Source organism: Colobus angolensis, unplaced genomic scaffold, assembly GCF_000951035.1.
Source record: "Colobus angolensis palliatus isolate OR3802 unplaced genomic scaffold, Cang.pa_1.0 Scaffold99, whole genome shotgun sequence".
Taxonomy (NCBI): Eukaryota; Metazoa; Chordata; class Mammalia; order Primates; family Cercopithecidae; genus Colobus; species Colobus angolensis.
Window position 1 is genome coordinate 6,528,686 of NW_012123931.1, and position 26,419 is coordinate 6,555,104.

The 26,419-nt window shown below is 38.4% G+C and overlaps 1 protein-coding gene and 1 pseudogene across 1 annotated transcript; both read right to left on the minus strand.

The window, feature by feature from the left end:
- Positions 1–393: 393 nt before the first annotated feature.
- Positions 394–13,072, minus strand: LOC105505226 (zinc finger protein 682-like). Its single transcript, XM_011933019.1, has 2 exons — positions 13,033–13,072; positions 394–1,475 (listed from the first exon to the last, which is right to left on the minus strand). Exons 1-2 carry the CDS (start codon positions 13,070–13,072, stop codon positions 394–396), a joined length of 1,122 nt encoding a protein of 373 aa, XP_011788409.1.
- A 3,564-nt stretch (positions 13,073–16,636) lies between these two features.
- Positions 16,637–17,935, minus strand: LOC105505202 (annotated as a pseudogene).
- Positions 17,936–26,419: the final 8,484 nt, after the last annotated feature.

A 26,419-nucleotide genomic window follows, 5' to 3' on the forward strand; every position in this document is an offset into this window, starting at 1 on the left:
TGTGTATCATTACACTTTTATTGCTTTTATCTAGCATAAAACCTCTCATGAGTAAGCTCATAGCAGTTATTAAACACTTTGCCACATTCTTTAAAATCAGAATTTTCTCAGTGTGAATTTTCTTATGTGCAATAAAGTGTGAGCAATGGTTGAAGACTTTCCCACATTCTTCACATATGTAGTGTTTCTCTCCAGTATGAATTATCTTGTGATTTCAATGGCTTGAGCAAGATTTAAGGACTTTGCCACATTCCTTACATTTGTAGGATTTCTTGATAGTAAAAATTCTTAAGTAGTAAGGTTTGAGCAGTGAGTAAAAGCTTCCCCACATTTTTTATACTTGTAGGATTTCTCTCTTCTTTGAACTCTCTTATGTTCATTAAGATGTGAGCATCATTTAAAAGCTTTGCCACATTCTTCACATTTATAGCGTTTGATGGCAGTATGAATTTTCTTATGTCTAGTAAGGTGTGAGCACCGATTAAAGGCTTTGCCACATTCTTCACAGTTGTAGGGTTTCTCTCCAGTGTGATTTCTCTTGTGTTTAGTAAGGTATGAGAACCTCTTAAAGACTTTGTTGCATTTTTCACATTTGTAGGTTTTTTCTCCACTATGAATTACCCTATGTTCAGCAAGAATTGATGGTGAGTTAAAAGCTTTGCCACATTCTTCACATTTGTAGGGTTTCTCTCCCATATGGGTTCTCTCATGTATAGTAAGTAGGGAGCAGTGGTTGAAGGCTTTCCCACATTCTTTATATTTGTAGGGTTTCTTTCCAGTGTGAATTGTCTTATGTTTGGTGAGATGTGAGTGCCGGTTAAAGGCTCTGCCACATTCTCCACATGTATAGGGTTTTTCTCCAGTATGAATTTTCTTATGTCTAACAAAGGGCGAACACCAGTGAAAGGCTTTTCCACATTCTTCACATTTGTAGGGTTTCTCACCAGTATGGATTCTCTTATGTTTAGTAAGGGTCGAGCACCAGTTAAAAGCTTTGCCACATTCTTCACATTTGTATGGTTTCTCTCCAGTGTGAATCCTCTTATGCTTAGTAAGGTATGAGAACCATTTAAAGGTTATACCACATTCCTCACATATGTAGAGTTTCTCTTCAGTATGAATTATCTTATGATAAGAAAGGCCTGAGTGAGATTTAAAGACTTTGCCACAGTGTACACATTTGAAAAGTTTCTCTGTAGTATGTCTTATGCTTTGTCTATTTAGATTTGATGATTTACTAAAGACTTTCACACATTTATTATATGGGAAAATTTTGCTAGGTAGAGTTGACAAACACTGGTTAAGTCCATTATAAATTTCTTTCTGATCCTTACACTCACCCACATTTTCCCCATCTTTCCTTAAGTGTAAATCCTCGAGTCCACAGCTTCCATATCTTCTCAGTATCACCTTTTGGAATGAATCTTTCATGCCCTGTTCTGGCAAAAAGTCTTCAGTGTAATGAGAAGACACACCTGAAATATAAAATTAACAAAATATCTCACTTGTTATTTTCAGAGTCAGATACACATACTTTACAAAACTAACATAGAAAATTAAGAAAAGGACAGGATGACTTACTAGATGCAGCTGGGAAACACTCACTCCAAGGAGAGAAAACAAAATGTTGAGTAAACCTCACACTTTAAACAGATCTTTTGAGAGAAAGCTTAATTCAGAGGTAATGCAGACACTGTGGCTGAAGAGGAAGATGGAAAGCTTGCTCAAAGTCACTGGGCACCAGGACTGGCTCCTAGATCCAGACCAGACTTCAGGAAGGGATATGTGAAGAAACCCCATGGCAACACAGTCTAGCCACGGACCTCTGAGATTCTCACTTTGGTTCCTTCTCCTTGAAAGGCATTTCCCAGCTAAATCTAGCCTGAGCTCCTGATTATAGAATCTCATATGATCCCTATACGTCTGTGAACTGGCAGGGGGAGCCACCTGGAGAATAGGCAGAGGCACAGCTTAAACTCTGGTGGAAATCTGAAGTTTTCACTGTGCTGTGCAGCTGTAGCTGACCATAGGTGCCCATCCTCCGAGGCTCTGCATCTTGCACTGAGGGGATCCATCTCCTGCTGTCTGCCAGGCTGAGAGGGAGCAGGATTGTAGCTGTCATGGGACTGAGGTGAATCTGATCCATGCACCACCTTGCCTGCTGGCACCTTCCAAGATGACTTACCTGGCTGCTCCTGCAGAAGGGTGCCCACAGCACAGCATCCACTGACATCACAGATGGTGCTTGACCCCAAAGGGCCAGAGGACAAATCCATGGGCCCAGTGCCAGCTGCCCAGGTCTTCTGCACACCGACTAATAATATTCAGCTGATACATGTGGTCTGAGCTGAAGTGGGGTAGAAGCCCACACTGTCAGCACACAGAGAAGAGTGTGACATGGGAACATGAGCCAGCATGGGAGCTGGGTTCCCCTTCATTCACATGAATAAACTGGGAAGGGTGTGGCCAGATGACCAGCCATGGCTTCTATCCCAGAAAGCCTAGCAGCCTAGAACATCTGGAAGAGCTCAGCCATTTCAATGCAGATGGCTTGGGACAAACCTCACCAATTCAGCCTGCTCCCAGGGAAGACACTGGAGACAGACCTGCTGAGCTGAGGGACCACAAACTGGGTGGGCCCCACAGCCATCTGCTGGACCAAAAATCCTGGGCTGCAGGTGCAATACTGGTTACAAACCCATGGTGCAATTGCCCTGCCAGGTGATTTTCCATCCTCGAGCCGCTGCATCACCAAACAACTCACAGAAACATTCCAAAACCCACCCTTACTTATGCAAGCAAAGGAGAACAGCAGGACCCCTGATATAAATACGGGTCTCCTGGTGACCTAAAAGTGTGAACTGTCCCTAAGGGAGGGGGGAGCACAGACCACCAAAGCCCTCCTTGAAGCAAAGGAAATGGGTGCAGTGCCAGCAGTTGAAGGGAATATCACCAAGGACCCAAAATAAATTTGGAGAGAAAACAATTTCTCGCACACGATCTTCCCTCCCCAGAACACTCTTAAGTGCCATGTACTTGGACTGAAGCCTGAATTCCACCACAAACAAGAATCCATTGCTTCAACACGAAGCACTCTATGAAATCCACCGCAGGAACTTATCTACAACCCAGGGACCTAGACAGAGACTCTGCCTCTGAAAACAACCTGAAATGACACCAACTGATTACACACAACCTACACCACAGCCAAACCCTCAAGGAAAAAAAAGAATTAAAAAAAATTTTCAAGCCCCATCCAAATCACAGAAAATTCAAAAGCAAAAGAAGCACCAGCTCCCTCAGATGAGACAGCAAAAGAACACTGGCAATATAGAAAGCCAGAGTGTTTCATAACCTCAAAAGGATCTCATTAGTTCCTTTGAAAGAACCAAACACAACTTTAAAAATTGTAAATTTTACTACAGGACTTTCAAAATACAATGGAAAGCCTTAAAAACAGAATAGACTAAGCAAACAAAAGCATTTCAGAGCCCAGAGACTGCTCCTTTATATCAACTCAGTCAGAAGACAGTAAAGAAAAAAGAATTCACTACAAACAAGCAAAGCTTCTGAGAAATACAGAATTATGTAAAGGGGTCAAACTTATGACTCATTAGTATTCCTGAGAGAGAAGGAAAAAAAACCAACCAACTTGGAAAACATACTTAAGGATATAATCTACGAAATATTTTCCCATCTTGCTAGACAGGTTGACATAAAGATACAAGAAATTCAAGGAACTCCTTTGAGATACTATACAAGACAACCATCCCTAAGTATAAGTATAGTATCTGAATACTATACACATAGTATTCAGACTTTCCAAGGTCAACATGAAATAAAAAAATAAAAGGCAACTACAGAAGAGGGTCATATTACCTAAAAAATGAATTCTATCAAACAGTGGACTTCCTCACAGAAACTTTACAATCTGGAAGATATTGGGGGGTCTGTTTTTAATATTTTTAAAGAAAGAGGCTGGGTGCCGTGGCTCATGCTTGTAATCCCAGCACTTTGGGAGGCCAAGGTGGGCGGATAACCTGAGCTCAGGAGTTTGAGACCACTCTGGGGAACATGGTGAAAGCCTGCCTCTATTAAATACAAAAAGTTAGCTGCCTGCCTCTATTAAATATTAAAAAATCAGCCGGGTATGGTAGCGCTCACCTGTAGTCCCAGCTACTGGGGAGGCTGAGGCATGAGAATTGCTTGAGCCCCAGAGGTGGAGGTTGTAGTGAGCTGAGATTGCACCACTGCACTCCAGGCTGGGCCACACAGTGAGACTCCATTTCAACAACAACAACAACAAAAAGATTTAAAAAAAGAAAGAAATTCCAGTCAAGAATTTTATGTTCCAGCAAACTAAGTTTCATAAGCAAAGAATTCACAAGCAATCACTAAGTGAATTAACTACCACTCAACTGGCATCACAAGGTACTTAAGAGTGTTCTAAACATGGAAATGGAAGAATGATACCTACTACCACAAAAACACACATAAGTACATAGCCCACAGACCCTACAAAGCAACTGCACAATCAAGACTACAGAGCACATGAAGCGAACAAAAACTAAGGTATCAATATTAACCTTGAACACAGCAGTCTAAATGCTCCACTTAAAAGACACAAAGTGGTGGCCAGGCATGGTGGCTCGTGCCTGTAATCCCAGCACTTTGGGAGGCTGAGACAGGTGAATCACCTGAGGTCAGGAGTTTGAGACCAGCCTGGCCAACATGGCGAAACCCCATCTCTACTAAAAATACAAAAATTAGCCCGTCGTGGTGGCACGTGCCTGTAGTCCCAGCTACTCGGGAGGCTGAGGCAGGAGAATCACTTGAAACTGGGAGGCGGAGGTTTCAGGAAGCTGAGATCATGCCTGCACTCCACCCTGGGTGACAGAGTGGACTCTGTCTCAAAAGAAAAAAATTAAAAAAAAAAAAAGACACAAAGTGGCAAATCAGATTTAAAAAAAACAAGACTTAACCTTCTGCTGGCTTTAAAAAACTCATCTCACGTATAATGACACCCATAAACTCAAAGTAAAGGGAAAAAGTAACATCTATCACACAAATGTGGAAAAATCAACAAACAAAAAAATGCAGTGGTCACTATTCTTGTATTAATAAAACAGATTTTAAACCAACAATAGCAAAAAAGACAAACACATTACATACTAACAAAGGATTCAATAAATAAATAGATAAATCAATAATATTTAACTATCCTAAATATGTATGCACCCAACATTGGCACACCCAGGTTATAAAGCAATTATTACTGGACCTAAAAAAAAGACTTAGCCAGCCATAGTGGAAGACAACACCTTACAGATAGCATTACAGATCATCAGGCCAGAAAACTAACAAAGAAATTCTGGACTTAAACTCAGCACTTGACCAACTGGACCTCATAGACATCTACAGAATAATTCATCTAATGAACACATACATACATTCTCATCTGCGCACAGAACATACTTTAAGATTGACCACATGCTCAGTCATAAAACAAATTTCAAAAATCCAGAAAAACTGAAATCATCTTCTTGAAACAGAGTGAAATAAACTCAAAACTCAATAGCAAGAGGAACCCTCAAAACTACACAAATATAGAAAACAAAACAACTTATTCTGGAATGACTTTTGGGGAAACAATGAAATTAAGGCAGAAATCAGAAACTTAATTTGAAACAAATAAAAATGGTGATGAGGCGGGGTGCGGTGGCTCACACCTGTAATCACAGCACTTTGGGAGGCCGAGGCGGGTGGATAATGAGATCAGGGGTTCAAGACCAGCCTGGCCAACACAGTGAAACCCCATCGCTACTAAAAATACAAGAAATTAGCTGGGCGTGGTAGCAGGTGTCTGTAATCCCAGCTACCTGGGAGAGTGAGGCAGGAGAATCACTTGAACCCAGGAGGCAGAGGTTGCAGTGAGTGGGAAATAGCGCCACTGCACTCCAGCCTGGGTGACAGAGTGAGACTCCATCTCAAAAAAAAAAAAGTGACAAAATGTAACAAAACCTTGGAATGTGGCAAAAGCAGTGTTAGGAGGGTTTATAGTGCTAAACTTTTATATCAAGAAGATAGAAAGATCTCAAGTTAACAACCTGATACCTTGCATAAAGAAATCAGAAAAACAACAAAGTAAATCCAAAGCTAGAAGAAGAAAAGAAATAATTCAAATCAGAGCAGAACAAAAAAATATTGAAACCAAGATGATCATTCAAATAATCAATAAAATAAGTTTTTCTAAAAGATAAACAAGATCACTAGATCACCAGCTAAGTTAACAAAGAAAAAAAAAAGATCCAAATAAGCACAATCAAAAATGACAAACTATCAATAGACTAACAGAAAACCTACTGGGAGAAAGTATTTGTAGACTACGCATCTGACAAGGGACTAATGTTCACAATCTATAAGGAATTTAAATCTACAAGAAAAACAGAAATAATCTCATTAAAAGTGGTCAAAGGACATGGTCATTTCTCGAAAGACATAAAAGCAGCCAAGAAACGTGAAAAAATGAGACAAAAAGGGAGAAAAAGAAGGACAGAACAGCAACAACCATCAAAACAATCAATAACATGGCAATGGTAACCCTTCTCTACCAGAAAATTAAATATTCATGGAATAAACTTCCCAATCAAAAGATATAAACTGGCATAAAAACAAGATTCAACTACATTCTTTGTACAAGATACTCACTTTCAATCTGAAGAAGACAATAGACTAAAAGAAGGATAGTACAAGTCACTCTCTTAGAATGTTAACCAAATCAGAAGAAACTAGGTCAAAATTATATAAGGCAAAGTACATTTTAGGTCAAACACTGTTATAAAATATACTTTAGTCAAAATTCTCACGAGACAAAGAAGGACATTAAATAATAGTAAAAAGATTAATTTACTAGAAAACTATAACATATATATAATCATCAGGTTCCCAAATATATAAAGTAAACATTAACAAAATTGAAGAAATATACAGCGATATAATAATAGTAAGATATTTCAATATCTCACTTTCAGTAATAAGTTATAAAGCAAGGCAGAATATTAAATATGAACAGAAGACTTCAAAGCACTCTAAAAATTACACCTAACGGACATATAGCAAACACTCCATACAATGGCAGAATACACAATCTTCTCCATAGCTCACAACACATTCTCTTGGATATATCACTTGTTAGGGCACAAAGCAATTCTTAGCAAACTTTTTTTTTAAATTTTGAGACTGAGTTTCACTCTTGTTGCCCAGGCTGGAGTGCAATGGCACGGTCTTGGCTCACCATAACCTCCGTCTATTAGGTTCAAGCGATTCTCCTGCCTCAGCCTTCGGGGTAGCTGGGATTACAGGCATGTGCCACTACATCTGGCTAATTTTGTATTTTTGGTAGAGATGGGGTTTCTCCATGTTGGTCAGGCTGGTCTCAAATTCCCGACCTCAGGTGATCTGCCTGCATCAGCCTCCCAAAGTGCTGGGATTACAGGTGTGAGCCACCACACCTGGCCTAGCAAACTTTTAAAAATGGAAATCTTATAGACTATTATTATGACCAAATGGAATGAAACTAAAAATTAGTAATAGAAAAAAATTCACAAATATATGGAAATTAAACACAGTCTTAAGCATGCTCATGTTCAAGGACTGGAAGAATTAATACTGTACAACATCTTTACAGCACCCAAAGTAATGTTCAGATTCAATGTGATCCCCTTCAAATTCCCAATTTCATTTTTTGCAGGAATAAAAACCAATGCCTAAATGAAATAAAATCTCAAGAGACCACGAAGAGCTAAATAATCTTTAAAATGAGGAAAGGTGTTGGAAGCATCACACTTCCTCATTTCAAAACACACGACAAAACTACAGTAATAAATGCAGTTTAGTACTAGCATAAAGGCAGACAATTAGACCATTGAAAAAGAATGTAGCACAGATATTATCTTTCATGCATATGGTCAAATAGTTACTTGCACACTCATATTAATTGTAGCATTATTCACAAAAATCAATAGGTGAAAGAAACCCAAACTTCTCTCACCACATGAATGGAAAAATAAAATTTATAATATACAAATAATGGAATAATACTCAGCTTTTAAAAAGGAGAAAATCGGGTCAGGTGTGTAGGCTCACGCCTGTAATCCCAGCATTTTGGGAGGCCCCAGGTGGGCGGATCATGGAGTTAGGAGATCGATATCATCCTAGCCAACATGGTAAAACCTCGTCTCCACTAAAATACAAAAAAAAAAAAAAAATTTAGCTGGGCATGGTGGCACATGCCTGTAGTCTCAGCTACTCGGGAGGCTGAGGCAGGGGAATCGCTTGAACCTGGGAGGCAGAGGTTGCAGTGAGCCGAGATTGCACCACTGCACTCCAGCCTGGCAACAGAGCGAGACTCCATCCAAAAAAAAAAAAAAAAAAGGAGGAAGTCTTCTAATATCGACAATAAAGATAGATCTGATGGCATGATGCTAAATAAAATAAGCCAGCCATAAAAAGAAAGACAGATATTGTATAAATCCATTTATATGAGCCATCTAAAGTAGTTACACTCAGCAACAAAATAGAGAGGTGTTTTTAAAGGGTCAAGGAGGAAAATGAGTAGTTTCATGTATGTTGAGTTCGAGTTTCCCAAGACAAAAACATGTGGAGATATACTGCATGACAGTGTCAATATACCCAACATAACAGAACTGTATAACTTAAAAATATTTAAGATTCTAAATTTTATGTTATCTATTTTGAACAATTAAAAATAAACAATTACACCTAAAAGAAATACAGAGTTATAAAGCTTTTCAAAAATTACCTTCAAATCACAAGTGTTTCTCTCACAAAAAGAAAATATACATTCACCAATGAATAGATGTTGAAATTACAACAATTTTCATGACTCCTCACCTAAACAGAATAAAACCACCATTGATGACCAACAAAAATATAAATATAAGAGTCATAAACAAAATGGGGTGATACTTACTCAGTCAAACACAGAGATAAGTAAATTGGCAATAAACATATGGCTGATTCATATTTGACTTTTGCCTCACACTGTCTTAAAATGTACAGAGCTGAATACTGTCATACAAAATCATATGAATAAAAACTAAAAAATACTATGACTGTGAAATGGCCTATTATAAAAATTGTAACAAATAAATACAAAATTGCAAAGCAAAATTAAAAGAAACTATAATCCATAAAATTCTGAATAAACATAGTGGACTACTGATGAAGAATCCTTCTAGATAGCTACAATTTTCAACCATGACTGGCTATCCATAAAAAGTACACATTTTTGAATCAAGAGTATACAGTTAGAGCACTATTTCACAGAAACCCCACTATAATTATTGATAAAAAGCTTTGAGAAAATAATTTTTAAGAAATAAGCACTTACATAATACTAGAGAAATTTATTAACATGTCACTCTTCTTTTTACATAAAATGGTAAGGCTGTAATCTAGCCTGCAAAAGCAGAGAAAAGACTTACATTTTTTACTGTAGGAACAATATAAATACTGCAAAATATGGTATAAAATACTGATTATGAATTAGGAATAAATTATGCTATCATTCAGATAAAGGAGGAAGAATATAGATGAAAATGCAAAGAAAGCTTTTTACATGCCGGCAACTTAATCATACAAACTAGGCCGGGCATGGTGGCTCACGCCTGTAACCCTAGCACTTTGGGAAGTTGAGGTGGGTGGATCGCTTAAGCTCAGGAGTTCAAGACCAGCCTGGACAACATGGTGAAACTCTGTCTCTAGAAAGAATACAAAAATTAGCCAGGCGTGGTGACACGCACCTGTACTCTCAGCTACTTGGGGGGCTGAGGCAGTCTATAGAGTCAGTCTATAAATACTTATTTTATAAATTTCCAAATATCATCAAAAGATCACAAGGCATAGACAGAAGACAGGAAATAATATTCATTTAAAGGAAGAAAATGATTCTTCGGAAATCAATTTTTAAGAAATTAAGATCTTTGTATTATCTGACAAGGAATTCAAAATAATCATTTTAAACATGTTCAATGAGCAAAAATAGAATGTAGCAACTAAACAGAATCAAGAAAATAGTGCATGAAGAAATGAATATATCAACAGAGATTAAAAAACTATTAAAAGTATTTTTTTAAAAAAAACAAAAATTGTGGAGCTGAATACAATAATTAAGTTAAAAAAATTATTACAGAGCCACAGCAAATAATTTAATGAGGTAACAGAAGGTATCAGCAAATTAAAGACATTTCACTTAACAAATATTGAGTCATAAAAGCAAAAAAATACTGCCAACAAAGAAAATGTTATCTGGAAAAATTTACCTCTAGAATAAGGAAAAAAAAAAGATGTTACAAGATAAACAAAAGCTGTCAGTCTTTGTCACCATGTGTATAGTTTTATAAGAAATGGTAAAGTAAATATATACACAGATCTACAATTCTCTACTATAATAATGGTGCATAAAACTGAAAATCCTGCCATAGAATTTAATAAACCAAAACACAAATTTGCGTAAATCTCTTGATACACAATACGAAATGATATAATGTGTGACATTAATAACAAAGGATGTAAAAAGGTATAGTTTTATATTCAATTGAAGTCAAGATGTCATGGGATTTAAGCATATTGTTATGTTTCATAAACTCTCATTTTTCAAGGTGATCACAAAAATACCTATAAAAGATATGCAAAAGAAAATGAAAAAGGAATCAAAGTATGCCACTATGAAATTAACAAAACAAAAACAAAGGCAGTAAGAGAGGAAATGAGGGAAAACATATTTATGACAAGCACAGAAAGTAATCAAAAACAAAACACTACTAGTAATTTTATTTCTTTCTGGTATTATTTTAAATATGAACAGATTGAACCCCTTAAAAAAGTAAAATAGCTGAATGAGTTAAAAACAAAATCTTACAATGTGCATCTTTAGGGGACTCACTTTAGTTTTAAGAAGACAAACAGACTGAAAGTGACAGGATACAAAAATATATTCCATTCAAACAGTAAGCACAAGTGGGTGGGGTGGCCATAAGTTAAAGTTAGACAAAATCCACTTTAAGTAAAAAACTGTTACAAAAGATAAAGATTGGTATTATATAATGGCAAAATGGATCCATTTACCAGGAATCTATAACACATATAACTGTTATATAACATTAGCACTCTCAAACATATAAAACAAATATTGACAGAAGTTAAGAAACAAATACACAGCAGCACAATAATTATAGACTTCAAGGCCTCATTCTCAATCATGAATATAAAAAAATCAGATAGATTAATAAGAAAATAAAAAACTTAAACGTTACACACCAATTAGACCTAAGAGACATATACAGAACGTTCCAGTTAAAAGCAGCAGAATACATAATATTCTCAATCACACACACAGCATTCTGTTCGGACGCAAAACAAGTTTTAATAAATTTAAGGAGACTGAAATCACACAGTGTATGTTTTCTGAACAAAATGGAATGAAACTAGAAATCAGAAGCAGAAGTAAAACTGTAAATCCAAAAAATGTGGAAATTAAACCCACTCAAACATATTCTTGCTCAAGGATCAGATAATTTCATTTTGTTAAGATGTCAACATGCACAGCCACATACAAATTCAATGTAATATCAAGATCTTCATGGTAGTTTTTTTTTTTTTGCAGAAATATATTTAAGATTCTCAAATTCTTTTAGGAGGTGTAACTAGCAAAACACCCTTTAAAAAGAACAACAAAGAGGTATTACACTTCCTGGTTTTATAACACATTAACCAAAGCTATGAAGATACAAAAAATGTGGTATTAGCACAAATAAAAATAAATGGATGATAAAACAAAATAGAGAGCTCAAAATTAAGCACGTGTGTACGTAATCAATGGCCTTATATAAGATTGCTATGGCCACACAATGGGGAAGAAAATAGTTTTTTTTAACAAATGATGTTGAAAAACTGAGTATTTATCAAAAAACTAGCCAGGCGAGGTGGTGGGCGCCTGTAGTCCCAGCTACTTGGGAGGCTGAGGCAGGAGAATGGCATAAACCTGGGAGGCGGAGCTTGCAGTGAGCTGAGATCCGGCCACGCACTCCAGCCTGGGCGACAGAGCAAGACTCCGTCTCAAAAAAAAGAGAAAAAGAAAATAAGAGCTCTAAAATTGAGGGAAGCTTTAAAAAGAATTATTTCTCATTTGCAAATTTGTGTTAAGGCCTTCAGGCTGAGGCTAGTTTATCTATGTTTCCACATTCACCAGAATAAGAAAGGCCATTTTTGACTTGGTGATATGACTCTCATGGCCTTAGTGCATTTTTGCTAACAGATGTGAGCAACAAAAACCAATTCTTTCTTTGAAAACATTAAATGTAGCAAGATGCAGGTCAGAAGATACCTCCATTTGTGTACTATTATGAATAAAATTTAAAGAGCAAATACGATTTTGCATTTATTGAAGTTTTTCTTTACATTTCTATGAGTACAAAAATACCTATTTATTCTTTGAAGTCCTATATCTTTATTCTGTACGCGTATGGAAAAAATGATAGCTAGATCTGTATGTAGATATAAATGGGTAGATAGATAAACACACACATCGGCCGGGCACAGTGGCTCATGTCTGTAATCCCAGCACTTTGGGAGGCCAAGGCGGGTGGATCACGAGGTCAGGAGATAGAGACCATCCTGGCTAACACGGTGAAACCCCGTCTCTACCAAAAATACTAAAAAATTAGCCGAGCGTTGTGGTGGGAGCCTGTAGTCCCAGCTACTCGGGAGGCTGAGGGAGGAAAATGGGAGGTGGAGCTTGTAGTGAGCCAAGATCTCACCACTGCACTCCAGCCTGGGCGACAGAGCGAGACTCCGTCTCAAAATAAAATAAAATAAAATAATAAAAACACATACATAAAGAATTATATGAGTTTGCCTATGTAGCTATTTATGTATACAAAAGATATTCATCAACAAATATTTTAAATTTCCCAGCCTACACTGAGGATGCAGATATAAGCTTACTCTCACCTATATGGATCCATACCATCTCAGAACGGAACACAGCCATACAATGTTATGTTTAAACATCAACAAAGCTTCACGTTTAGGTGCATGGCCTGGGAAGTAAGTTTTTGGTAAAGCCATGTAAGACTCTAGTTTCAGCTTAGCATTGCAGGGCCCTGCTTCCTTTCTCACTGCCTATGTGATTCACATTTGCCATTTGGGTCCTGCCTGGATGCCTTCACTTTCCCAAGTTAGCTAATTGACTTATATCCATCTGAGCTGATCATTAAACTCATCTGGGCTGCAGAAGTTAGGAAGGAAAATGATCTCTGACCTATTTATTCTGAGGCTTCTCTACAGGACATATGCAATAATGGAAAATACGTTGACATACCTATGTTACCCATTTTCCATGTATATGTTTGTTTAGCCACCTATCTTATATCTATATGTATTTTAAAAAAGAAAAAGCTGAAGAGTAGGCCAGAGGTGATTTTTATTTTCCATTCAGGCCAGGTAAATCCAATCAGCCATTAGCTCAGTGAAGATTTATCTAATCCAAGCCACACACCAAATCACGTTGTGCTAAATGTGAAAATGTTCTCATTACTGGGCACCAGGGTGTTTTAAATTCAGAGTCTACTCACAACAGCCCGTTGGGTTCTGTCCATCCAGCTAGAACCCTGCAAACATGCCAGTGGGCCTAACGTTTATCATAAGGAGCTCTGGCCTGATAAGAACCACCTTTGGTCCTTCAGTGCAGTGTCACTATCACCTGTTTGAAATGCAGTTGAGTAACATGTATCATTATATTTGCTTTTACTATCACAGTCTCTCTTCTAACAAGAAACCTAGGCTTTTAGCCATGCGTGGTAGCTCACGCCTGTAATCCTATCACTTTGAGAGGCTGAGGTGGGTGAATCACTTGTGGTCAGGAGTTTGAGACCAGCCTGGCCAACATGGTGAAACCCAATCTCTACTAAAAATATAAAAAATAGCTGGGCAAGGTGGTTCATGCCTGTAATCTCAAGTACTGGGGAGGCTGAGGCAGGAGAATCACTTGAACTTGGGAGGTGTAGGATACAGTGAGCTGAGGTGGTACCACTGCACTGCAAGCTAGCGTGACAAGAGTGAAACTCCATCTCAAAAAAATAAATAAATAAGTTTTTTGTTTTTTCTGTACTGTGTTACTTTACTTAGCATAACATCATTCAGGTTCATGAATGTTGTTGCAAACAACAAGACTTTCTTATTTTTAAGGGCAGAATAGCATTTCATTGTGTACATATGCCACATTTTTTTTCTCCATTCACCTATTGATGGACACTTAGGTTGATTCCATACCTTAGCTATTGTCAGTAATCCATTTTTTTCCTCTTTTATCTGTTTTTTGGTTTTGTTTTGTTTGAGACAGTCTCACTCTATCGCCCTAGCTGGAGTGCAGTGGTGTGATCTCAGCTCACTGCAACCTCTGCCTCCCAGGTTCAAGTGATTCTCCTGCCCCAGCTTCCTGGGTTTAAGTGATTCCCGCGCGTCAGCCTCCCAGGTAGCTGGGATTACAGGCATGCGCCACCACACCTGGCTAATTTTGCATTTTTAGTAGAGACAGGGTTTCTCCACATTGGTCAGGCTTATCTCCAACTCCTGAACTCAGGTGATCCACCCACCTCAGCCTTTCAAAGTGCTGGGATTCAAAGTGCTGGGATTCATTCAAAGTGCTGCATGAGTCACCACACCCGGCCAAAAGCCTAGGTTTCTTTCTGTGTAAGCCTAGGTTTATTTCTACGTGAAGTGTAAAAAAATTTAAACTCATAGAAGCAGAGAGTACAATAATGAAAAAAAAAAATCTCCCATGGTGTTTTTTGTCTAGATAAGAGAGTTTCTTCATGATCTTTCAGGGATTATATTTTCTTTCATCCTCTGCATCCTCCTGTTTTTCAGCCAATGGATGAAAAAAGTTACAGAGAAGACACATTTGCCTTTTATCCCACTTCACTTCTACTCACTATTAGTCAATATGGTTAGAGCTGAGAATAGCAGTTTTCTGGCAGGAAAACCACTTCTCAGCAATAAACTGAAAAAAAGTATAAATATTTTATGAAACGCTAATAGATTTTTAGAAAAATGATCATGTGCATCAATAATTGTGGTAAAATAGATTCATTTTGTTAATTTCTATTGAGCTCCCATAATATTTGCTCAAAAGCTAGCAAATATACAGCATAAAAGGAATATTATTCTAAATAAGAATATTGCTAATGGTTATTTTGTCAATATAAGTAAAAATATAACCTCACACTAATAGTCTCACCTATGCTTGTAGAACATCAAATACTATTTCATATTTAAAATTTTATTTCATATAAGTATTCAATTTATATCACCCTCCTTTGCCATTTCAATACCTTCTTCACTTTATGTCAATGGAAAACAGGACAGCATGTCCTAGGAAAGCACGTGGTGTTATTGCTACTTTTACAATGATCATGCAGAGCACTTATTTGGGTGCCACTCACATGTCAAACAGTTATTTGGCTTAAAGTACTGGTTTTCTATTTTTTTCTAAATTTACTGGTAATATAAAATTCTTAGCTAAGATGACTGTATCTTATTCAAATATGTTTTATGGGATTTCCTTGACATTTAAGTACGAATTATCTGGAATATTGAAATTTTCCATGAACCCAAATTGAGTAAACTATAGATAATTTTTTACTGAAAGCTTTTCTGAGGCAGAGTAAGATTTATAACATTTTATTATGACATGGAAGAAGAGTATTAACCATGTTTTCAGTAATCACTCTGAACACAGCATTCTCAGTTCCCAGTTTGAACCCTGAGTCACCCAGGGGAAATTGGTATCTCTGTAAAAAGGCAGAAGAAAATGCTGAGAAAACACTGCACAGCAATGCTTTCCACATGCACCTATTAGGGTCTTCATTTAATTAGACTGTTATTTGCATGGCTAGATACTTACTGAATTTAGTCACACTATTTTTTAGCAGCTAATGGCATCTGTTACCTATTATTTTATACATTCTTTTTTTGAAAAACAAATCTTCGGTTAATTTACTCCAAGTTGAATCTACATTTACAATCTTCACTTTTTCAGTGTTAAAGCAAATCAGAGAAAAGCAATGTGTATATATAGTGTGAATTTTCCTGCCTATCAAAATTCTTCCCTCATTGCCTTTGAAACCCTAGGAATTCACCTATAAAATACTCCTTTTGAATACTTTAGCCAGAATTTCAGATTTTAAGAGGTGAAAAACAATGGTTGAGCAAAGCCAAAATCTTGTCTTTGTTTCTTAGTCATCTGGCCATTTCCAAATGCATGGCAATTACACCAAGCCATTGAAAAGATGTGATTTTGATTCATTTTATCCCATTTCAAATGTTTTCTCTAATTATTACATTGGTCACATGAATCTAAAAGAAACTATCTACATAACCAATCATGCATCCAAGAAATATTCATGTTAAAGTGTTTACAGTTTAATCTTGAATTACACTATAGTAGAATCCTCTATAGTTAGAAGTTAATTACTTATAAATTCATTGTTTTAATATGCATTGAGAACCTTCTTAAAAAGCTTTGTCACATTCTTTGTACTTGTAAGGTTTATGTTCCATATAAATTCTCATATTTAGTAAGAGTTGAGGGGTCGTCAAAGGCTTTCCCACATTCATCACATTCATAGGGTTTCTCTCCAGTATGAATTATCTTATGCTTATTAAGGTATGAGAAACATCTAAAAGCTTTGCCACATTCTTCACTATGTAGATTTTCTGTCCAATATGAATTCTCTTATGTTTATTAAGGTCTGAGGACCAGTTAAAAGCTTTGCCACGTTCTTCACATTTGTAGGGTTTCTCTCCAATATGAGTTTTCTTATGTTTACTAAGGCTTAAGGACCAGGTAAAGGTTTTACCACATTCTTCACACTTGTAGAGTTTCTCTCCAGTGTGAATTACCTTATGTCTACTAAGGTGTGAGGACCGGTTGAAGGCTTTGCCACATTCTTCACATTTGTAGGGTTTCTCTCCAGTATGAATTATCTTGTGTGTACTAAGGTTTGAGGACTGGTTAAAGGCTTTGCCACATTCTTCACATTTGTAGGGTTTCTCTCCAGTATGAATTATTTTATGTCTACTAAGGTTTGAGGATGAAATAAAGGTTTTGCCACATTTATCACACTTGTATGGTTTCTCTCCAGAATGAATTTTCTTATGTGAAAAAAGGGTTGTGGAATGGTTAAAAGCTTTGCCACATTATCTACATCTATAGGGTTGCTCTTCAGTATAAAGTATCTTATGTGTAGTAAGGATTGAGGGTCAGTTGAAGGCTTTGCCACATTCTTCACATTTGTAGGGTTTCTTCCCTGTATGAATGATCTCATGTTTACTAAGGGTTGAGGATGCAATAAAAGATTTGCCACATTTATCACACTTGTATGGGTTATCTCCAGTATAAATTCTCTTATGAGAATTTATAAGGTAGAGGAGTAAGGGTAGAGGAGTACTTAAAGGCTTTGCCACATTCTTCACATTTGTTGGGTTTCTCACTAGGATGAATTTTTTTGTGCATAGTAAGGGTTGAGAACTGGTTAAAAGCTTTGCCACATTCTATGCATTTGAAAGGTTTTTTTCCAGTATGTCTTATCTCATGTCTGTTTGTATTTGAAAATTGATGAAAGACTTTCCCGTATTTATCACATTGAAACATTTTGCTCTGGGTAATTGTACAACATTGGTTAAGTCCATTATAACCTCCTGTGTGCACCTTACACTCATCCACACTTTCACAGACTTTTTTAAACTCTAAATTGCCATATTCACATTTTTCATATCTTCTCAGTATCACAATTTGGAAAGAATCTTGTAGGCACTACTCTGGACAATGGTCTTGGGCAAAATGAAAACACATAAGTGAAAGAAACAACAAAAACACATTACTTCAACTGCAAGATTCTGATAAATATGGGATACATTTACAAACAAAATTAGCCAGGCATAGTGGTGGGCAAATGCCAGCCACTTGGGAAGCTGAGGCAGAGAATTGTTTGAGCCTAGGATGCAGAGATTGCAGTGAGCTGAGATCATACCACTGCACTCCACCCTAGGTAACAGAGCAAGACTCTGTCTCATTAAAAAAAAGAAAAGAAAAAAAGAAAAAGAAAGAAAAAGAAAAGAAAAGAAAAGAAAGGAAATTTCCAGCCAGGTGTGATGGCTCATGCCTTTAATCCCAGCACTTTGGGAGGCCAGGGCAGGTGGATCACCTGAGGTCAGGAGATTGAGACCAGCCTGACCAATATGGTGAAACCGCATCTCTACTAAAAATACAAAATATTAGCCAGACATGGAAACAGGTACCTGTAATCCTAGCTACTTGGGAGGCTTGGGCAGGAGAGTTGCTTGAACTGGAGTTAGAGAATGTAGTGAGCCAAGATCATGCCACTGCACTCCAGCAGAGGGAACAGAGTAACACTCTATCTCACACACACACATACACACACACACACACACACACACAGACATAAATATAAATTGCCAATTAAGAAAAAAGAAAAGATAAAAGAAAAACAATGGCACATACATCTTTATTTCTGGCTTCCACATGCCTTTTAGACACTGATTAATGTCTCCCATGACATAAAAGGCTGAAAGAAGTGGTGATATATGTTGCAATGACAGTTTGAGTCCACTGAGTCTAAAGACAAATGTTACAGAAGCAGAGAAACTGCAGTACCCCAAACAGGGAATGGCTGCAGCAAGTGATTACTAATTATTAAAAAAATTAATAAGCCAATTTAACTAAACAATAAACACAAAATTTAGACAAGACACATCCTAAGAATATGTTTGAGAAATTCCCAGAATCTGCAGCCAAGACAATTGATTTCAGTCTATGCCAGGACAAAGCTGTATTATAAAGACTGGAACAGGTAGCTTTCTGTCAATGTCCAAATCTCAATCAAAGATTATAATGTACACAAAATATTAGAGAAACATGGCCCTATGAAAAAAAATTTCAAAAGCAACTATAAACAGCATATAAAGTAATTTTTAAAATTCCAAATAAATTGAACAGGCCAGGGTTGGTGGTCATTCCTGTAATCCCAACACACTGAGAGGCCAAGGTGGGAAAATCACATGAGGTCAGGAGTTTGAGACCAGCCTAGAGAACATGGTGAAACCCTGTATCTACCAAAAACACAAAAATTTACTGGGCATGGTGGCATGAGCCTGTAATCCCAGCTGCTTGGGAGGCTGACACACAAGAATTGCTTGAACCCAGGAGGGGATGGTTGCAGTGACTGGAGATTGTATCACTGCACTGCAGCCTGGGCAACAGAGCAAAACTGTCTCAAAAATAAAATAAAATAGGCTGGGCACAGTGGCTCATGACTGTAATCCCAGCAATTTAGGAGCCCAAGGTGTGTAAATCATTTGAGGTCAGGAGTTCAAGGTCAGCCTAGCCAACATGGTGAAACCCTGTCTCAACTAAAAATACAAAAACTTAGCCAGTCATGGTGGCAAGCACTTGTAACCCCAGCTACTCAGGAGACTGAAGCAGGAGAATCGCTTGAACCTGGGAGACAGAGGTTGCAGTGAGCCGAGATTGTGCCACTGCTTCCAGCCTGTGCGACTGATAATGACTCCATGTCAGATAAAATAAATAAATAAATAAAACATTATAATATTCAGTAAGTGAAATGGAAACACAGAAAACTACTGAAGATCAGAAAAATGAAGATAATAACAAGAAATATTAAAATAGCAAAAAACAAAAATTTTGGATATAAAAATTACAAAAAGTAACTGAAAAATTTCTTAAAAGAAAAAATGATGTAAACAAGAAAAAGCTGAACAAAAACACTAGGATACATACAAAGATATTTATAACAAACACACATATAAATAAAATTTCAAAATTCACAAATAAGAGAATTTTCGGAGCATCAACATAGGCAGAAGTAATGATGAAGAATTTTTGTATGCAACTTAAGTTAATTTTTTACCACATTTAAATATATTGTTGGATCTTTTAGAGGTTTTATATAATCCCCGAAGGTATCACTAAGAAAATATCTGTGTAGATACACAACAGAAAAATTTAAAAAACCTGAAAGCATATTAATACAAAAAAAATACACAAAAGACAGAAAGGAAAATGAGAGACAAAGACACAAGAATCAAATACAACAAATAATAAAATAACATTAGTAAGTTTTTCTCTTTCAAAAAACTATTTAAAATTTTATATATAATTATCTTTCCAATCAAGAGAAATTCTTTCAATAAAAAGGTTTATTAAAAATTTTGTGAAATCAAGATTCAACTTACCTTTCTACAAGACTCAGTTGAGATCTAATAACAAAAAAAGACTGAAAGTGGCAAGATGGAAGTAGAAATTTCATGCAAATATTAACCAAATGAGAGCAGAAGAGGTCACAATAGTAATATACAAGCTACATCTTAAGTCAAAAACCCATATTTTATAAAATGTACTTTAAGTCAAAACTTAAAAGACAAAAACCCGTTAAACAATACGTAGATTCATTTACTGGGAACCTATGACAAATTTGTTTATAAATGTGTGTATTTATGTGTGTGTGTCTCAAATTAGGGTTTCAAATATATAAAGCAAATACTAAGAAAACTGAATAAACACATAGAGAGAAATAAAATTATAATAGACTATTTCAGTAACCCATTTTCTGTTATAATAATAAAACAAGACAGAATATTAGTAAGGGAACAGAGGACTAGAAGGCAGTAAAAAACAATTATTTCTAATGAAGGTATACACAACACTCCTCAACAACATCAGGATACACAGTCTTCTCAATAGTCTACAACTTTCTTCTTTACCGACCACCTGTTTGGCCAAAAACAAAGTCTTAACTCATTTTTTAAAGCTGAAAATTAATAGATTCCTTTCTATGACAAAAATGGAATTAGATTATAAAACAATAATACAAATAATTAATAAATTTACAAATATTTAGAAATGATACAACACATATTCTAACAACCACTAAGATAAATATTGATGACATTATGCAAAATAAAATGAGCCAGCCACAACAGACAGATGTTGTATAAGATATATAAAGCAGGCTGGGTGCGGTGGCTCACGCCTGCAATCCCAGCACTTTGGGCGGCCGAGGCGGGCGGATCAGGAGGTCAGGAGATCGAGACCATCCTGGCTAACACGGTGAAACCCCGTCACTACTAAAAATATAAAAAATTGGCCGGGCACGGTGGCGGGCATCTGTAGTACCAGCCACTCGGGAGGCTGAGGCAGGAGAATGGCGTGAATCCGGGAGGCGGAGCTTGCAGTGAGCCGAGATAGGGCCTGAGCGAAAGAGCAAGACTCCGTCTCAAAAAACAAAAACAAAAACAAAAAACAGTTATGCTCTTTGAAACAGAAAACAATGTAGTGTTTGAAAAGTGCCATGAAATGGGAAGAATTGGTAGTTGTTTCATGTGTAGTGAGATTTAGCTTTGCAAGATAAAAACATTCTAGTGATATGTTGCATAATAATGTCAATATAATTAATATGAACAAACTGAATATTTAGAAATATATACTTCTCACTCTGTCTCTCAGGCTGGAGTGCAGTGGCACGATCTCGGCTGGCTGCAACCTCCGCCTTCCGTGTTTAAGTGATTCCCCTGCCTAAGCCTCCTTGGTAACTGGCATTACAGGTGCGTGCCACCACACCTGGCTAATTTTTTGTGTTATAGTAGAGAACATGTTTCCCCATGGTGGCCAGGATAGTCTTGATCTAACCACCTTGTGATCTGCCTGCCTCAGCCTCCGAAAGTGATGGGGTTACAGGAGTAAGCCACCCCGCCCAGCCTAGAAATGTTTTGTTGTAAATTTTGTGGGGTTTTTTTTTTGACACATAACACCTAAGTAGAAATAAACAATAATACCTAAAAGAGATACAGAGTTATTATTGTTTTAAAATTATCTTCAAATCCAAAAGTGTTTCTCAGACACAAAAATAAGATAGATTCAAAAGGAAATAGATGTTGAAATTAGGAGAGTTTATTTATTTATTTATTTATTTTGAGACGGAGTCTTGCTCTGTCCCCCAGGTTGGAGTGCGGTGGCACGATCTTGGCTCACTGCAAGCTCCAGCCTCCGGAGTAGCTGGGACCACAGGCGTCTGCCACCATCCCGGCTAAATTTTTTTTTTTTTTTTTTTTTTGTATTTTTAGTAGCATGTGTCACCATGCCCAGCTAATTTTTGTATTTTTGTATGAGATGGGCTTTCACCCACGTTGGCCAGGCTGGTCTTAAACTACTGACCTCAGGAGATCCGCCTACCTCAGCCTCCTATAGTGCTGAGATTACAGGTGTGAGCCACTGCACCCAGCCTGACAACTTTTTTTAAATGATACATCAGTGTTGCATACCAGGTTTTATGAGTAAACATTTATCTTATTATTATTTTGAAGTTTCATATTAGTGTGTTTTTTCAGTGTAGGTTTCTTTCTTTCTTTCTTTCTTTTTTTTTGAGATGGAGTCTCATTCTGTCACCCAGGCTGGAGTGAAGTGGAGTGATCTCAGCTCACTGCAACCTCTGTCTCCTGGGTTCAAGCGATTCTTCTGCCACAGCCTCTCGAGTCGCTAGGACTATAGGCACGTGCCATAATACCTGGCTGATTTTTGTATTTTTAGTCGAGATGGGGTTTCACCTTATTGGCCAGGCTAGTCTCGAACTCCTGACCTCGTGATCTGCCTGCCTCAGCCTCTCAAAGTGCTGGGATTACAGGCATGAGCCAAAGTGCCAGGCCTCATTTATATTCCAAATATGGTCTCATTTGGTCAACCAGGCTGATTTGCAGGGCTGCCAGAACCTCCAAATTCAGATGATCCCCTTGTTCCAGCCTCTCAAGTGGCTGGTTTACAACTATTTGCCATCACACCCAGCTAGCTTTTTTGTATTTTTTGTAGAGACAGTTTTCCCATGTTGCCCAAGCTGGTGGTGAACTCCTCGGATCAAGTGATCAACCCATCTTGGCCTTCCGAAGTCCTAAGACTACATTTCATTTTATTAAGTAGTTTAGTTAATTTATATTTTAAACAATTGATTAAAGAAATGGAGTTGTTATTACCAGTTATATTGTTATTGTTTTATGTGTTTCTAGCAGTTATATTTTTCTCATTATCTGTTTTACTCTTTTTTTTTTTTTGAGACAGAGTCTTGCTCTGTCACCAGGCTGGAGTGCAGTGACATGATCTTGGCTCCCAGCTAACTTTGTATTTTCAGTAGAGACAGGGTTTCACTGTGTTAGTCAGGATGGTCTCAATCTCTTGACCTTGTGATCCGCCTGCCTCAGCCTCCCAAAATGCTGGGATTACAGGCGTGAGCCACTGTGCCCAGCCCATGCACACACATTTTTATTGTGGCACTTTTCACAATAGCAAAGACTTAGAACCAACCCAAATGTCCATCAATGATAGACTGGATAAAGAAAATGTGGCACATATACACCATGGAATACTATGCAGCCATAAAAAATGATGATTTCATGTCCTTTGCAGGGACATGGATGAGGCTGGAAACCATCATTCTTAGCAAACCAACACAAGAACAGAAAACCAAACACCACATGTTCTTACTCATAAATGGGAGTTGTACAGTGAGAACACATGGACACAGGGTGGGGAACATCACACACTGGGGCCTGTCGAGGGGTGGGGGACTAGGGGAGGGATAGCATTAGGAGAAATACCTAATGTAGGTGATGGGTTGATGGGTGCAGCAAACCACTATGGCACATGTATAACTATAACAAAACTGCATATTCTGCACATGTACCCCAGAACTTAAAGCATAATAAAAAATTTTTAAAAAGCTGAAAAAAAAAAGATGGGGAGAAAAGGAAGAAAAGAAAAATTAAAGGTAGATTAAGTTTTTCTTAGCTTTAATTTGGTAGGGCTTCACCCTGGAACAATGGCCCATGATTTTGAAGGTGATGACGCTTTTTTGACTTGGGTGTGATGTGTCCATTCTTTTTCTGCTGTGCAAACGGCAGTCTCGGTGGTTAGCAGCACCAGGTTGGGCCTTCCTGGGCTGTCTCGAGTTTTCCTTTTTTCTATCCTTTGATGAGGACATGGTCTCCAGGCTGATGTTGGTGTGCTGGATACTCTAGGGGTGGTGGCTGTACTAAAAGACTTTTAGTTCTGAGAAAAGGGAAAGTGGAAGATCCTCGCTATAGGGTCCAGCCCTACAGGGCTTGTGGGTTTTTCTTTTCATGTGCGGAGACGAGAGATCGTAGAAATAAAGACACAAGACAAAGAGATAGACGAAAAGACAGCTGGGCCCGGGGGACCATGACCACCAAGACGCGGAGACCGGTAGTGGCCGCGAATATCTGGCTGTGCTGTTATTTATTGGATACAAGGCAAGGGTAATGAGTGTGAGCCATTTTCAGTGATAGGTAAGGACACGCGAGTCATGTGTCCACCAGACAAGGGGCCCTTCCCTGTTTGGTAGCGGAGGTGGAGACAGACACCTTAAGTCATTATTTCTTCTATGCATTTCAAGGACTTTCCTACTTTCACTAATTCTGCTACTGCTATCTAGAAGGCAGAGCCAGGTGTACAGGGCGGAACATGAAAGCACACCAGGAGCGTGACCGCTTGAAGCACAGCATCACAGGGAGATGCTTAGGTCTCCGGATGGCTGCTGGCGGGCCTGACATCAGTCAGGCCTTCTACCAGAGGCAGTGGAGCAGACGCTTCTCTAACTCCCCCGGGGAAAGAGAGACTACGTTTCCCGGTTGGCTAAGTAATGGGTGCCTTCCCAGGCACTGGCGTTACCGCTAGACCAAGGAGCCCTCTGGTGGCCCTGTCCGGGCATGACAGAGGGCTCACACTCTTCTTCCTAGGTTATAATAGTAGAACAAAGATTATTATACTATTGGAATAAAGAGTAATGCTATAAACTAATGATTAGTAATATCCATACATAATCATATCTATATTCTATGTCTAACATAACTATTCTTATTTTAAGTGTTTTCTTTGTTATACTGGAACAGCTTGTGCCTTCAGTCTCTTGCCTCCGCATATGGGTGGCTTGCCGTCCCCACTCGCTTAGCGCCACCCAGGAGACATGGCGGCCTCCCACCCTCTCAGCGTTTCAGACTTGCTATGGCTCTCACCACTCTTGTGCATTGCGGCCTTGGGGATGAGGGGCTTTGTGACTCGCCAGGTTGTCCCTGGACGTTGCTCCTGCCTGAGCCCCCACCATCTGGTCCCTGGCCTCAGGCTGGTTTGTGCTGTCCAGTGGTTGCCCAGCGCCCTCCCCAGCACAGGAAGTGTCTGTCCACAGCTAGGTCCCCCTGACGGCTCACGCCACGGCCTCTCTAGGAGCCGCTGGAGGTGGAAATTTGTTGGCATTAACTTTGGACTGGCCTGGATTCCTCCATGCAGTTGGAACAAGATTTCTTTTATAAGGGGTTTGGATAACATTTGTCTTTGATTTAGTATTATTCATTTTTTCTTCTGAATTTTCTTTAGCACCTTTTTTTATCCTTTTGCTAAAAGTACAGTTTAATTTCCTTCCATACCTTGCATATAAACTGTTTCTTCAATAGTTTTATATTCAGGAGGTCTACTTTTAAATTATACAATATTTCCTGTATACATTCTTATATGACTTTCAGACAATCTTTGACATGCCTCAACTTTCTGACTTCCTTTTACAGTATTCCTCTCCCTGTTCTCACTCTGTGTCTTTCTTTGATCTCTGTCTCTTCCAGTCTCTCACTGATTCTCCCCATCTATTTCTCTCATTTGCACTTTCTCTTTCTCTCTCTCTCTCTCTCTCTCTGTCAACCCCTCTTTCTTCTCTCTCCACTTAGTCTCTTGGGCTGGATGGGATCTGCGTGGCTGCAGTCCAGGCCCTGGACAATCGCCAGCCAAGAGACTTAGCAGATACCTGCCGCAAGTTGCATGAGTCATAGAACTTCTCCTCCTCTGCTCTCTTCCCAGCGCCAGTCCCCGCCCTCTCCTTCCATGCAGAGCCAGGCTGGGCAGAGGGATCCACACCCCTCCTGGTGCAACTGGCTGCCTAGCTGGGTGGCACAGGCTCCTGGCCCTGAAGCACTCACACTCCTCTGCTCAGCTCCAACTTACAGGTGTCCATGGCCTGCCATCCTCCGAGGGTGGCAAGACACTCCCGAGTGGCATGGAAGCTTTGGAGCTTGGCGGCCGGTGGCCTAAGTGGCTCTTGCTGCATGGCCAGGTGCAAGGAGAGCGTTCCAGCTGCCACTCTGCGGGGTGCCAGCGATCTGCAACAAAGTGGAGCTGCACGCTCTCTTTCTCTCTGACTTCTTCTCTCAGTTTCTCTCTCCTCTCTGCTGGTCTTTCCCTGCCTCTGCC